This window comes from Strongylocentrotus purpuratus, unplaced genomic scaffold (genome assembly GCF_000002235.5).
Source record: "Strongylocentrotus purpuratus isolate Spur 01 unplaced genomic scaffold, Spur_5.0 spur5_contig_865, whole genome shotgun sequence".
Lineage (NCBI taxonomy): Eukaryota > Metazoa > Echinodermata > Echinoidea > Camarodonta > Strongylocentrotidae > Strongylocentrotus > Strongylocentrotus purpuratus.
In genome coordinates, this window is record NW_022145574.1 from 202,610 (window position 1) to 216,987 (window position 14,378).

Consider the following 14,378-nt stretch of genomic DNA (forward strand, 5'->3'; position numbering starts at 1 on the left):
GAGCAAATAGGGGGCGACAGCTAGAAGTACTCTCCAAGAGAATTATTAATGAGGATAAATGCCTCACCAAAGAGCACTTCCGAATCCGGGACCACCTAGTTACGAGACCACTGCTCTATACCACTGAGTCATAGCGTCTCCTCTGAATGAAACGGTTATTATACACCGGAGCGAAAAAGTCTATACACAACAACTCACATATCCCTGACACAACGAATGCGAAATCTTGAGCATATTAAATGGATGGTGGGCAAACTTTCAAATGATGAAAAGCAAAACTTCGGTCTCAGCTTTACAATATTTTCAGTTATAGCAAGTGCATTGCTCACTATAATTGCATTTGTTTGCTTTCTCTGTGAAATATAAAACAGAATATTTTATTGCTGACACACATAGTAAACACGTTAGGTATAGTTAACAAGCAAATTATTCATACCCATCGTAAATTGCATGTCTTTCTATTTTTCGTAACTCATGAATGAAAGGTGAACTGGTTGGATTAGAGCCTTTGTTTTATAGTTTTAGATGTAAGCTTTAACCCTTTAACTACTGAATTCTCTCATTCCCATAGATTTAATACAGGGACCACCCGGTTCCCATATACAATGGGTTAATATGCCACAGTATCAAGAAATCGAATTGACACACACTTAAAAAAGTACAAACTTAGTAAGGGTATGAATAATGTATGTGTTAACGGTATATTTACAGTTTGCATATTGTTACGTAACAGAGTTTTCTCAGGGCTCAAGGTCGACGCATAGGCGCTCATGATTGGTTCATCAAGATGACGAGCTTAACGGGTTGAACGGCCCGGACGAATTTTGCGGTCCAAGTCCTATAAAAGGGGTTGTTTCTTCACAGAAATCGTCTTTGGGCGCACCTTTGCGACGCAAGGAAGTTCAGAGGTAAGTCGTCTAGAACCTTAATAATTCATCAGTTTTTTGTCACCAATGCTTTGGTAATATTTCAGGTTATTATACTTCAGTGCTTCATGAGAGCTGGCTCTTGATTTAGATATTTGCCTATGGATTTCAGCAACTTTATAGGCCTATACCTCCAAGTCATCTTGACTTCCCTTTTTAGTGATTATGCTAGATCTGTATAAATATCGTTATCTCTGTTAGTAAATCAATACATAATAATAATAATATTTAATTTTTATATAGCGCTTAATACAAATGTCTCTAAGCGCTTTACAACTATACTATTACCCGGTCAACGTAAGACCCATTGGTAAATTCTGTCTTCAGTGATCTGTCTCCAGTTAACTCCACTGTTAGAATTGCCTATTTCTATGAACATAATTGTAATTAACATCGATGTTAATTCATTATATAATTGATGTGAACCAATCGCCACTCTTAAAAAAGCCGAGGCTCTAGATATCTTCACTCTTGATGCGATTGAGCCGGACTGATCGCTAATTTTCCTTTCAATTGCGAACCTAAAAACAAAAAACTCTTTCTTTATGAATGAGTGTGATTAGAAGACATATATCCTTTCTCGATTTCAAATTGTAGTTTTATATCCCATTTCAAATAATTTCATTCTTTCCTATTGATTTCAAAAGACAAATCGTCGATCGATGTCAACGTCTTCCTCTATTTTATATTTTAAAATAATAGTTTTATTTTTTCCTACTGATTGAAAAACCGAACTATTTGCTCGATGTCAGTTTGTTGTTTTACTTCAGATTTCATCCCTTTTTACGTTCTTTCCTGTTGATTGAAAAACATAAATCCTTGCTCGATGTCAACTTCTCGTTTTCTCTCCCATGTCAGCTATTTCAAGGTAAATTCCGCAGAAGAGCCAAGATGTTTGGCGGGAAAAAGTCTACCCCAGTCATCCTTCTCGTGATTCTACTTCTTCAGGATGCGCACAAGTGTTCTGCGCAGCGACCGATACCCAGCGGCGTCACTTTCCTGGGTATCGGGTATAACATCATCGAGGGGAACCCTGAGGGGGGCGACATGGCCACCGGGGGCGTCGACCCCGGACTCCTGGTGAGTCGGTCGGTCTTCGTCATGACGTACGACGAGGGTAAGATCACTAACGATGGAAAGTACCAGATCCCAGACGAAGTTAACTATGTACTTCGGGACGCCGCCTATACCTCATCTTCAGCGACAACCTTTCATGGTACTTCCAGTTATGCCGAGAAGCTTTCATCTCAGGTGGATGTTGGTGGTGAGTTATTTCAATTTCAATCTAAAGTCTAGCAATTATGTATTTTACTCATTTTTTCCTTCATATTTACATGATTGTTTAAATCATTAAATGTATATAACAAGAGAAAGCGATATTATCATAGTAACGATGATAATAGTACTCACAATAATGATAATGAAAATAATTTTGGTGATGATAATAATAATGATTATCATAATAATAATGATAATGATAATGACAAAAAGTGAATTATGCTTTTGAAGCGCATAATAAAACAAAGTCATGTCTCTATGCGGTTTACAAATATGATGGCATAGGAAGTTTATTAATCAAAATCGAAAGAATCTAAAAACTACGTAAAGTACCGAGAAGTATTAAGGAATAATACAAAAATGTATTCAGAATATTCAAACACATCATGTGCTGTATAAATCATGAATGATTTTTAAGAACACAAGACAAGGAAGAAGACTTAAATCCCGTTAACGGTTAAGCAAGCATAAGCTTATGTATATGCCTGTATGAATCATAAAGTATATATTAATTTCGGAAGAGAATAAATATAAAGAAAGAATACTTCCACCTGTGTATCATAATTGACTGTACCGGTTGCATATATTAATGATTGCATAATTTTTATGCAGCCGTCGTTTCGATGGGCATAATGGGTTATACCAAAGAGATTTAAGAGCAGGAGTCCTAACTGGCAACAAATTATTTCAAGCAGCTGCCGTTTTCTAAGGTTGCGCAATTCAATATACAAGTGTGCTGTGACCTTTCATGTCCGAGGTTCGAAGCCTCCAACATCTATGCTCGAGAAGTTAGTTTTTCCACAAAGAAATATCGTTAATATTTCACTTTTTATATGAAATAACGAGAGAAAAATCAAACAGATAATAAAATATGAATAAAAAGCCCAATTGTGTCAAGAAAAGTGTTTACATTGTATAATAGCAGTTTTAATTTGTTAAAAGCAGTAAAATGTTAAAATCTTAAAACCTGCAATTTGACACGTTTCCGATTACTTCCGGCTCACGAAAATATATTTTTTTATTTGTTCAAGTTAAGTATTTATGATGTTTAATACGTGTCAGATTAGTGCCCACACATGCCCAGTCAAATAATTTTGATTAATATTTCAGGAAATTTTGCTCCATTTCCTTTCACTTGCCTCCTGTAAAGGTGAACACTATGTACTGCTCGTATTATTAGACGAGTGGTAGCGAAAAGTAATTGTCATTACAAAAGCATAACCCCCTTTCAAAGTGGCCGTTAGTTTGTAGCTAGGTACGAATCTTTTGTCTACCAGTTACATGCCTGATCATCGAAGATGGTACAGAGGGAATGAGCTAGATATCACTCCACTTTTAAAGCTCCTTGGTTATACAGTTTTACATTATAAAAGGTGATCAAGAAGCACTGTATTTCATTGTAAATGATAAAAACGCAGAAGGTGGTAAACAGGCAACTTATTCAGGTCCCATCTTTAATAATTGTGTTACATTCAATGACACAAATTACCTTTATATACCCATTCGCAAATAGTCTCTTGAAGTGTCTTATAATTTTGATCTCTTTTTCATAGGTCATAGGTCAGAGGTTTGATCAATTAGAGTGTAATTAAGAAACAGGCATGCGCGTTCGATCGAAGCACGAACCACAAAATTCATCATTTCTGTCAAAGATATAACTGTCTTACTCACCTTCGATCCTAATCGTCAATGTATTTCTGTCGCATGGTTCGAGAAATGGATAACTGATGTAGTGTATCCCTTTTGCAGCCAACACCAAATGTTGTAGAACTTTGCAGGAATTATGAATATGTCCTATCTGTGAAATTTAAACGTGAGCAGTTCCCTAGTATTCCAATTATGCAAGAAGACTCGTTTACTTTCTAAACTTCACTGTCAGACACTATTGAGTGATTAACTGACTTCTTTGGTAATAACATACATAACATGAGCTGTAAAGGGTACATGAGCTTTTGTCTATATTAATAACCCACTTCTTGAAATGACCAAAATTAAACTGATTGATCTTTGCGCTGCACAAAACGTACGACCATTTGGTACAAGGGTCTGAAAATCAGCCTATTTAATTAAACGAGCGCGCTCGCTAAATTCGATTCGACAACTAACGGATATTTTCCACAAAAGACATTATCAAGCCCTTTTGTTTTGAGGGAGATCGAAATTAGTATTTTCTTTCAAATGCCGTTGGAATTTAAACTTTTTATTTGTTGGGCCTGCAAATGGGACAACGTATGCCTACCTTTAACCAATAAGTATATTGATCAATTAATCATTCAATGATACTTGTAAAAATAACGAATAACCTAATACACCAGTATTTATATCATTCATATAACAACACATGCTTATAACAATCCTTCATTTCTTTTCAGGTGGATATAGCAACTTGTTTGCTAGTGTTGAATTCGCCGCAAGCTCCCGTAAGTAATTCACAAATTATTATGATAATGTTCGTAGATTGTAATGCAATTATGAGAAATAAATCGCAAAAGTATTATATGCAGCACACAATATGAGTCATCAGTAAATACGTAGGCCATATATTATTAAAGGGATATAGACAATCACACACACTTTTTTCCCCGTATTTTTTAAATTTGATTTGATTCATTGATTCAAAACAATACTAACAATTCTCAAAATGCAATTCAGTTTACTTAATACATGTACAATTAATAAATTACGATTAAAAACGATTTGGGGAATTAAATCAGTTTAAAATTTAAGCAAGAACCACGCACACACACACACACACACGCACGCCAGACATTAGCGTAATACTCACTATTGTGATTTTTTTTTGTATACGATTCTTTTTTTTTTCTTCTTCTTTTTATTATTATTATCATTATTATCATAATTATTTTATTATTATTACTTTTCTCAGGTTATCAACAAATTGAAGCGCGAACGGACAGCGAGGGTTACATCTACTACGCGAACCAAACCGTATCAAACATGGGAAACGCTCGTTACTTGACGGAGCTTGCAGGTCCTGACAAATACACCCTCAACAATGGATTCGTTTCAACCGCATGTAGTCTACCAACGGCTTACGCTGAGGATGACTACATGACTTTCCTCGATACCTGGGGAACTGTAAGGAACACCATATGTTTTCAAAATAAACACTTTTCTTCTTCATTATTTGGTTTAAAAACAAAGCGAAATTAAATTTCACGTCTGTTCGGCGTTATTTTTATTTGCAGAACAATTAAACGATGAAAATCACTTTCCTTTTTACACGTTATCAAAGCTCACTTTTACATTATTTCAGCTTAATAAAAGTTGTTTTTAAAATCTCTAATTTGGGTGCATACCAAACAATGAACAAAGATTTGGTTTTGAAAAAATATACATAAGCTTATATTACTTGAAATGTTAAACGCCATTAAATATCTCATTTTTTTCATATGAAAAGTTCGCTCCTGTTAAACAGTTGGTTTCAATGAAGGCAGTTACATAAATGAAACAGTTAAATGGAAGTTTGATCATATTGCAATTAAAAGAAGAAAATTATAAATTTTCAAAAGTTGTAATCAATGAAATCGAAACAAATTCCAGAAATTTCTTTAAAATATTATAAGGAAAAAATTGTAGCCTATTGTGGAAACTAACTCCAATAATAGACGACACTACAAATGCTGATAGGACGTTCATTGTTCAGTAAGCAGTGGCTACTTTTGTTAAATGTATGAATTTATGACGTATAAATGTTTATCATAAATGTCTAATAGTTAAAAAAAAAAAATACGCATTAGAGTTAACTCACGTAATTAAGGAAATCTAAAGAAGCCATAGCCTAAAGATCATCATCATTATTATAGAGTATTTTGTCATCACGAAAATGTATCCATGATGTTTCGTATCATATTTATGTTCTTTGTGAACTTTGTCCGAGCCTTTATAAAGACACTCAGTGGTTAGCTCTCATGGGGAATTCAACACCGTTCGGGTGTTTACCCAATAACAGGTGTTATACAACACCTACGTGGATCCTTGTCATTTGATTGGACGATTGTTGGTCACATGATATTCAATAGATGGTATATTGCACGGTCGTGCATTTTTGGTTATATGCGCCGTGCATTTTTGGTTATATGCAGACTGCGTATCTCTCTGCTGCATGTGCGCGTATCCCTGCGTGTATCTGACGCGAAGGCAATCTGCATGTAATCGAAAAGGCTTGACTCGAACTTTAATTTATCTTTATAAGGAGTAAAGCATAATTTGTTGATTAACGATCTATTAGGTCTTCTCCGATGTTGTATAAAACAAATAATGAATGTTTTTCATTCGTTTAATAGTGCAAATATGTTCATTCGTTGAAAGATTAACGTTAATTCTATTCAACTCGGCTGACGCCTCGTTGAATAGAATGTTAATCTTTCAACTCATGAACATATTCGCACTATTGAACTCATAACCATTCATTATTTGTATATTGTCAATCACCAGGGTTAGCCTTGAGTTTTATGACCATTCGACCTTATGTAATGCTTTGCTTTTCTCTAACCCGACCCGAAGCGGGATCCGAAGCTAGACTCTCCGAGAGATAATGGGGTCATTCTTGACTAGCCAGCGGGTTTGCTGTGTGCAGATTTGTATTCCCATTAATTGTTTTCCCACCAAGTCTGGTGTCAGTGAATTATGGCCTTCTGCACATGGAAACTGACGCGTGACTCCTTTTAACTCCACATGTGACCAAACCAAATATCCATGTTGAATGACATTGGACCAATAAATATATTGAATTGAACTTCGAGGGAAACTAATTTGAGTGTTCTTTATTTTGACAGCATGTCGTCACCGAGGTGGATCTAGGAACCAGGGAGGGTTCGAACTATGAGGAGCACAGGACGGACTTCGTCTCGTATGCTTCAACAAATGTAAGACTACATTTCAAGAGAAAAAATAGGAGTGTTTTTATTAATTAATTAATTCATATATTTTCATTTATTCATCTAAATTTACGTTTATATAGAATTTCCCCGCCAAATTCGCAAGTTTTTCATTGAAATTAATTTGTCTTGCGTTCAAATTCGACGATTTTATTGCTGTCGGGTATATCTCGGGTTTATATTCCCTTTTCTAGTTTTCAAATCTATGAAGTTTTCGTTAATATCTATGTATGTTTCATTTAAATTGATAAACAATGTGCTTCTTTCGCTATTTAGTCATTCGATTTGGCGCAACACCATTTTCTGACATCGCGAGGGTGTACTTCTAGCATTCTAATTAATTTGTAGCATACAAATTAGCACTTTGTGCACTTAAATTGATGGTCAATATACATTTCTAGTTGATTACACACTTCTTGTATCTCATTCTTTCAAGATTGTTTCGTTCATGTACAGTGTATTTCATCATATTTTTTTTCCTTGCACTTATACACTTATACTTCAGTTACATTTCAGTTTGATTGTTTAGAAAGAAAGAAAAAAATAATTCCATCTACGGACTTGATGGTCTAAAAATGTTTGTAGATTGCCATGTTTACTTAATGTCTGACTACACCCATATGCATTGTCTTGAACATGATGAATAAGTAGAATAACAAAATAGACCCCAATGGCAAATCATGTATTTTAATTGCATTATTTTAAAACTGTCAACATGTGTTGCATTGTTTCCCCTAACATTCCTAACTTGAATAAAAATATTTCGAATACGAATGTCAGGTGTTAATTTAAATGATAAAAATGACGCCTCGACAAGTAAAGAATAATTTGAATGCTCGTTGAGCAGTTTCTTAATTAAATGACAGATCAATGAAACCCTTCGACCAAAATCCTAAATTAAATACCCAAACGGGAAAATTGAATGATAATTGGCATGGCAATGCCGATCTGCGCTAACTTAAATGCAAAGTAAATGAATTCGAATGACAAACTCGCCAATTTCGCCGGGAAATCCATTTTTTTATAGAGATATATTTATAGAGATATTTATTTATTTATTAACTTAATTTTCCACTGTTGGATGAAACACAGGGATCATAGGATTCCACTAAGAAAAAAAATAAAGGTAGTGGTTAAAGCAATGTTATTATGTTCCAAGTTATACTACTGCTGCTGCTACTACTATACTACTACTACTACTACTTATACTACTACAGTTAATACGAATAATAATAATATATAATGATGATAATATGCATTTATATAGCGCCGTCTATCTAGAATAATATAACAATGATAATAGTAACAGGGTAATACAAATATGATAATGGATATCTTATGATCACAGGTCGGCGGTAGTGTCAGTTCTGGAGGGTCATATATGGGCTTCAGTTCCTCGCTTTCGGTTGATATGGATACCTTCAATGCCGGCATGCAGAGTGGCTCCAGTTTCGGTAGCCTCTACTCCTCCTACAGGGTTGGAAGCGCTAGCCTCAATGGTGAGAAATAGAATCTTGATTTTATTGATTTTATGTAAATAATGTACCTACGTCATTGTTATTTTGTCTATTTTGTAAGGATCATTTTTAACAAGCCATTTATGTGCTATTCATGATACTCTCACTTCTGTCCTACAAATAATTTCTTCCTCCTTATTACTTTCTGATTTTCCTCATCACCGTTGGCCTACCGTTTTCCATTACGCATCATTATTTTGTTTCAATATAATTCTTATTATATGAACATTTATATGATGAGGACATCATTTCAATCCGTGATTATGATACATATCATATATCTCATAATGGAATAGATGAACATCAAATCAAATATTAAATATCATCTAATCCATTTATTCCCAACAAATCTTTAAAATAAAATCTAATTTAACAAACTAAAACAAAGTCGTTCAAGTAAAATCAGATAAAATCATACTGAATTAAATCATTCAAACCAAATCAATTCAAATTAAACAAATTTTAATCGAATCGAACCAAACAAAATTAATCATATTAAATGAAATTAAATGAAATAATCTATTCTTATCCAATCAAATCTTTCCAGAGCCAATCAGCTTGATACTCGTCGACATGCATGAGATATTTGGTGAGGATTACTGGACCCGGATGCAGGATTACATCGATTCTGAGCACTGCACGGCATCATGGGATAGGGCGGCGGCTGCAGAGAATGTCTTGACGGCTATGAAGGGCTATGCGGAGTGGAAAGAGATTCAGGACAGCAAGAGTAGGTTTTGTTTCCTTCTTCTTTTTCTCTTTTTTGCACTCGAAATTTGTAATAATAATAATCTTTCAAATAAACCGCTTAAGACCAACCGTTACAAATGTACGTGACCGACCCAACCGCTGACAGTGTTATAGTCATGCGCGATATATGTTATCTATAGTTGTCATCTAGTACGTGCCATCGATTAGAAGAGATTGGCCAACCCGGTTCGAGTTGGGCACAATATGGCGAATAACGCCTCGTTCGCTTACAATCATGCTCATACTTAAATGGCGTTTGCATCCTACAGGCATTTAAAACCTAGAAAGAGAGGAGCAATGCAGATAAAACACCTTGCCGAAGGACACAAGTTCCCCCCCCACTCCCTGGAGATAATAATACTGCTGGCAGGGATATTTCAAGATTTCTATTCAGTTCTTAAAACTGCCGATATGACTAAATTTTCAGCAAATTTACGCGAAAGTAGCCGAATATTTTTTTGTATATTTTTTTTACCAACAAACCTGACTACCACTGAAGGCAAACACAAAAACTGGCCACTGTAAACGGGTGGCCTTTGTAGACAGGTTCTTCAACACAGTCATGTTTCCTTCATTAGGGGTGCAATATAGGTGACCACTAAGATTAAGGTTTGATTGTATACTGTTTTTCATATTTGCAAATATTACAAACAGTCCAACTTCGAGATTTCAACGGATTTATTAAGAAATAGTTTTTAAAGCAAGCGACATGAGTGCCAGAGCTGGACGATACGTGCTCTTTACAAGGCTTTCATTACAATTATTGCCACATAATAATAATCCAGATTTGTATAGCGCTTAATACCAAATGCCGTCTCTAAGCGCTTTACATAATTGTATTATAACCCCGGGCATCGGATTCATTCACGAACAACGTGCACCATATCCACTCCCTTTTGAGTATTCCTACTTTTTGGTCACCGTGAGGGCAAATACTAACACAAATGCTCTCAGCATCCGACCTGGTCCCAATTTCTCTCCTAATTGGTATGGGTTGCAATTAAATGTAGATTAATGCATTGGGAAAGAACATTAGTGCCGTGTCGGGGATCGAACCCCACGACCTTTGAGTTGCAAGTCAAGTGCTTAGACCACTCGTACATGACACCTCTACTTAAACCCTCTGTTTGCCCCCACGTGACGATCGTTTTGACAGGAGTCTCACTCCTGTTAGGCTCAATCAAGACAGACGGCTAAACGGGTAGGACTGCGACGAAAAATGATTACGAGATGCTTCCTTAATTACACACGCTTCTTGGTTAAAAAAGGGTATGGGACTATGTCAAGAAGGAAGTGTTGGGACCATGCAAAACAAAGAAATATACGCTATATTTAGTCCAACTGAAACCAATTTGGCCAAACTTTGTGTGTATAAACATGATAAGCATCTCTAGCTTGCTTACAAATCAATTTCAATGAATTTGATAGAATTCGATCGGTTCTTCATTTCTTCCAGACCCGAACGTGATGATTCCACTGACCTGGCCCGATGGCATGTACGGACTAACCCAACCCGACGATGGTTGTCCCAACACGGAGTTCACCTGGAACGAGGGATCTAGATACCAAGATACAGAGGATAAGGACGGTGAAAACGGCTGGAGCGATCCTATTCACATGTCAGGGCATTATGCCAGTAACATGCAGATGAACTTCTGTATCAAGACCGTCTCGAATGTTGATGAGCGATCGAAGTGGACCTGGCAGCCCGGGAGTTACTGCATCTTCAAGTACGGTGACAGTTGCCCTGCAGGTAGTTCACGTTGATATTGTACAATTTTAAAGTAATTTACGATGTCGGTATATGACTTTGATGTTCATCCAATTCAATTTTGCGATAGAAGCACAAGTTAACAACATCACACACACGCGTCCACCTAAGCACACGACCTCATACATAATTATGTTTATTTTGGTAGAATGTAGCATTTGCCGAAAGGTTCTTCTTTAAATTTCATATTTCATTGTTTTTGTCGATATGGACTTTGGTGTTTACTGGCGTGTATAAATCAAATCTTTATCATCGTGATCCGATTGGTGTATACAGCGCTGACCTGAACTTGAAGAGTTATTATATCAGAAGCATAACTCGTTTAGCATTATTTTATATTTTAAACATTTCTTTTCCCCTTCCACAGGGATCCTTCATTAAATAATATCGTTCACATTATTATGTATACAAGAATGGATTTTTACATGCAGAATTTCAAAATATGATAAGAAAATACATTTATAGATATAAGTTACGAATTGAAGTTCACTTTTTTGAAAATAAATATCACAGACAGTTTAGCATTATTTTGATTGACTTTTTACCTTGTGCCTTTATCCGATCTTTTTGGCATTACTGACCTTTCGTTGTTGTTTCACCTTTCACCTTTACTGACCTTTTTGTTGTTGGTACAGAGCGAATTTATTTTTCAATTCTATTCAGATAATATAAACAATAACAGACAATAATAAACGTAATGATATAACAGAAATGAGCATTGAAATATTGTTGACATTGTTTTTTAGTCATTGTAATGCAAAATGATTTAATAACAGGAAATCAAAAAAACGAACCTACTTGAAAGCAAAGCTTGTTAGCTGTAGGTTCGCGCAATAATAATTATACTTTATACATGTATCATCTAGCTGACATCTTAGCTTAATCCGACCTTTCATTTCCCTCTGACATTACATGTTTTCCTACCTTTCACCTTTATCTGACCTTAATGTTTCAACCAGACTTCGCAGAAGGCTATTTTTACTGGGATAATGAAGAGCATCTTACGGTGGGGCCATGCTTGCTATAAAATCACACTTTTGCCTTCGAAATTTTACCAGCTATCTTTTTGCCTTTGAGCTTTCATTCATCAGACATTTCGCCTTTATTTGATGTTTTGTCTTAAGAATTGGCTGAGCTTTTAAATCGTTTTTTACTTTTCGCTTTTATATCATTTTTTGTTGTCTTGAACGACCTTTTGCTTTTTGTCTTCCACCTTTTGTGACCTCTCAGCTTTATATGACCTTTCATCTTTATCAGACGTTTTTACCACCTATGTCACCGGCCTTCGCAGGTTATATTTACTGGTACGATGGGAACAAGGATACAAAAGCTCTTATGGTGGCACCTTGCCTGCTTGGAATTAATTTTCGCCATTTTCTGACCTTTTAGGTTTGTTTTAATTCATTGACCTTTCGCCTTTAAATCACCTTCCCTTCCTTTTTCTTCAGCCTTCAATGAATGTTACATATACTGGAACGACGAGGACAAGAGCAACAATTAGAACTCGTACGGCGGGGCTTGGCCTGTGAGAAAGTCACTCTATCACCTTTCACCATTTACCTGTATCTTAATTTTCGCTCTCGATCGCGACTTTTCATTTATGTAATCTTTTGTTTTATCCACTCTTTTGTCTTGAGTTGTCTTTCATATTTATTTGACCTTTCGCCTTTCCTGACCTTTCGGCACCTTCAGCTGAAATTTGCACTTGATCTGACCTTTAAACTTTATCTGACCTTTCTCCACCTTTTCCCTCAGCCTTCACCGAAGGTTGGATTTACTGGGATGATGAGGACAAGGACAACAAGAACTCGAATAGTGGGACCTTGCCGTCTGGACAGTTCGGTGCTAACACCCGATATGACTTCTGTTGCCGTAGCGATGGTGTGACTGACCGGGGCATCTTCCTACCCACCGATGATAACTTCTACCTCTTCTCACAGTTCGAGAATTGCCAGCAGGTGTGTATGAAACATATTCACAAAGATATCTCACAAAAAATGTATCACTTTAAATGCTATAGAAAGCCCCCCTAATAAAAAACAAAACAAACATCACAAACCCAACAAACTGTTTTCATTGTAGTAACATGTGAATAATTTCGCAACGCCTTGTATTTTGTTATTATAATACTTTTGTTGTTTTCCCTCCTTTTCTCCTTCTTCTGATTATTAAGATTATTATTATAATTATTATTATCATTATCATCATCATCATCATCATCATCATCATCATCAACAAATCTTATATCCTTTTTATTATCAGTATGATCATTGTTAATATTACTACATGTTAAGTACTTCTTCATTTCCATCTTACGTTACACAATTTGTATCTCGTATAGGTGGACGGGATGACTGTTTCAAAGGAATGGTTTTATTGGGACACTGAAGACAAGAGTAACGACGACGATATGTCTTCAGTACACCCTTACCAAGGCGTTTACTCTAACGGTAAAAACGTCAACCTCAACTTCTGCTACTACCAAAAAGAGTGAGGTTATTTAGCACATATTTTGATTTAACGTCTTCAATGGATAACGACCACTAACAGTGACATAGTTCAAACCATAGCTGGTAGAGTAGAGTTATATATTTATCGTACGGGAAGGTGCTATCGTTCGTAGGTTAAACAAGAAGCTTGTGTTTTGAGAAACGTGAACAAAATTGTGACTTTTTAAAATTCTTTGTTATGCTATTATGAAAGGGTGACATAGAATAAGTGTATCCTGTAGAAGATGTCTCTTCAAATTAACATCCTCATTTTCAACATAATGACAAGTAATACAGCTGAGGTTCTGGATCACACACATTTTGTGTGGTCCCATACACATTTTTGTGACTTTTAGGAAGACTAAACTGATTCATTATCATTATGATGACTATTCCGGGCTACATTAATGATTAACCTAGCTCAGTAGGCCTACGCTACATGGGTCAAACCATCGGCAGGCCTGTGTCATCAAGGGGGGAGGGGGGTGGGGTGGGGATGGTGGCTGGTGAATTAAATACCGAATTCACATGCAACATAATTATTAGGGGAGGTTGTAGAAGAGGTCCTATTTTACTAAATAATAATAAATAAATAAATATTTCAACTCATATTTCCTACGATACACTTTTATATTTCCCCTATGGAAATAGCCTAAATAGAATGAGAACGAGCTGACTAAATTCTTCACATTTCGCAGAACTCTGCTTTCCCTTTAAGTTTAAGAAAGGATTGTCGGAATGAGCTG

At 35.8% G+C, this 14,378-nt stretch overlaps 1 protein-coding gene across 1 annotated transcript; it reads left to right on the forward strand.

Moving 5' to 3' along the window:
- Window positions 1-822: 822 nt before the first annotated feature.
- LOC763692 lies at window positions 823-14,104 on the forward strand. Its single transcript, XM_030973081.1, has 10 exons — window positions 823-908; window positions 1,785-2,190; window positions 4,577-4,624; window positions 5,092-5,303; window positions 7,004-7,093; window positions 8,454-8,604; window positions 9,170-9,352; window positions 10,829-11,125; window positions 12,899-13,101; window positions 13,485-14,104. Exons 2-10 carry the CDS (start codon window positions 1,818-1,820, stop codon window positions 13,635-13,637), a joined length of 1,710 nt encoding a protein of 569 aa, XP_030828941.1. The 5' UTR covers window positions 823-908; window positions 1,785-1,817; the 3' UTR covers window positions 13,638-14,104.
- Window positions 14,105-14,378: the final 274 nt, after the last annotated feature.

Excerpts from the sequence above, each read along its gene's own strand:
- LOC763692 (XM_030973081.1), top strand. The coding sequence starts at position 1,818 with ATGTTTGGCGGGAAAAAGTCTACCCCAGTCATCCTTCTCGTGATTCTA. Across the intron at positions 4,625-5,091 it reads TGAATTCGCCGCAAGCTCCC|GTTATCAACAAATTGAAGCG; the intron begins GTAAGTAATTCA and ends TACTTTTCTCAG. Across the intron at positions 7,094-8,453 it reads TCTCGTATGCTTCAACAAAT|GTCGGCGGTAGTGTCAGTTC; the intron begins GTAAGACTACAT and ends TTATGATCACAG.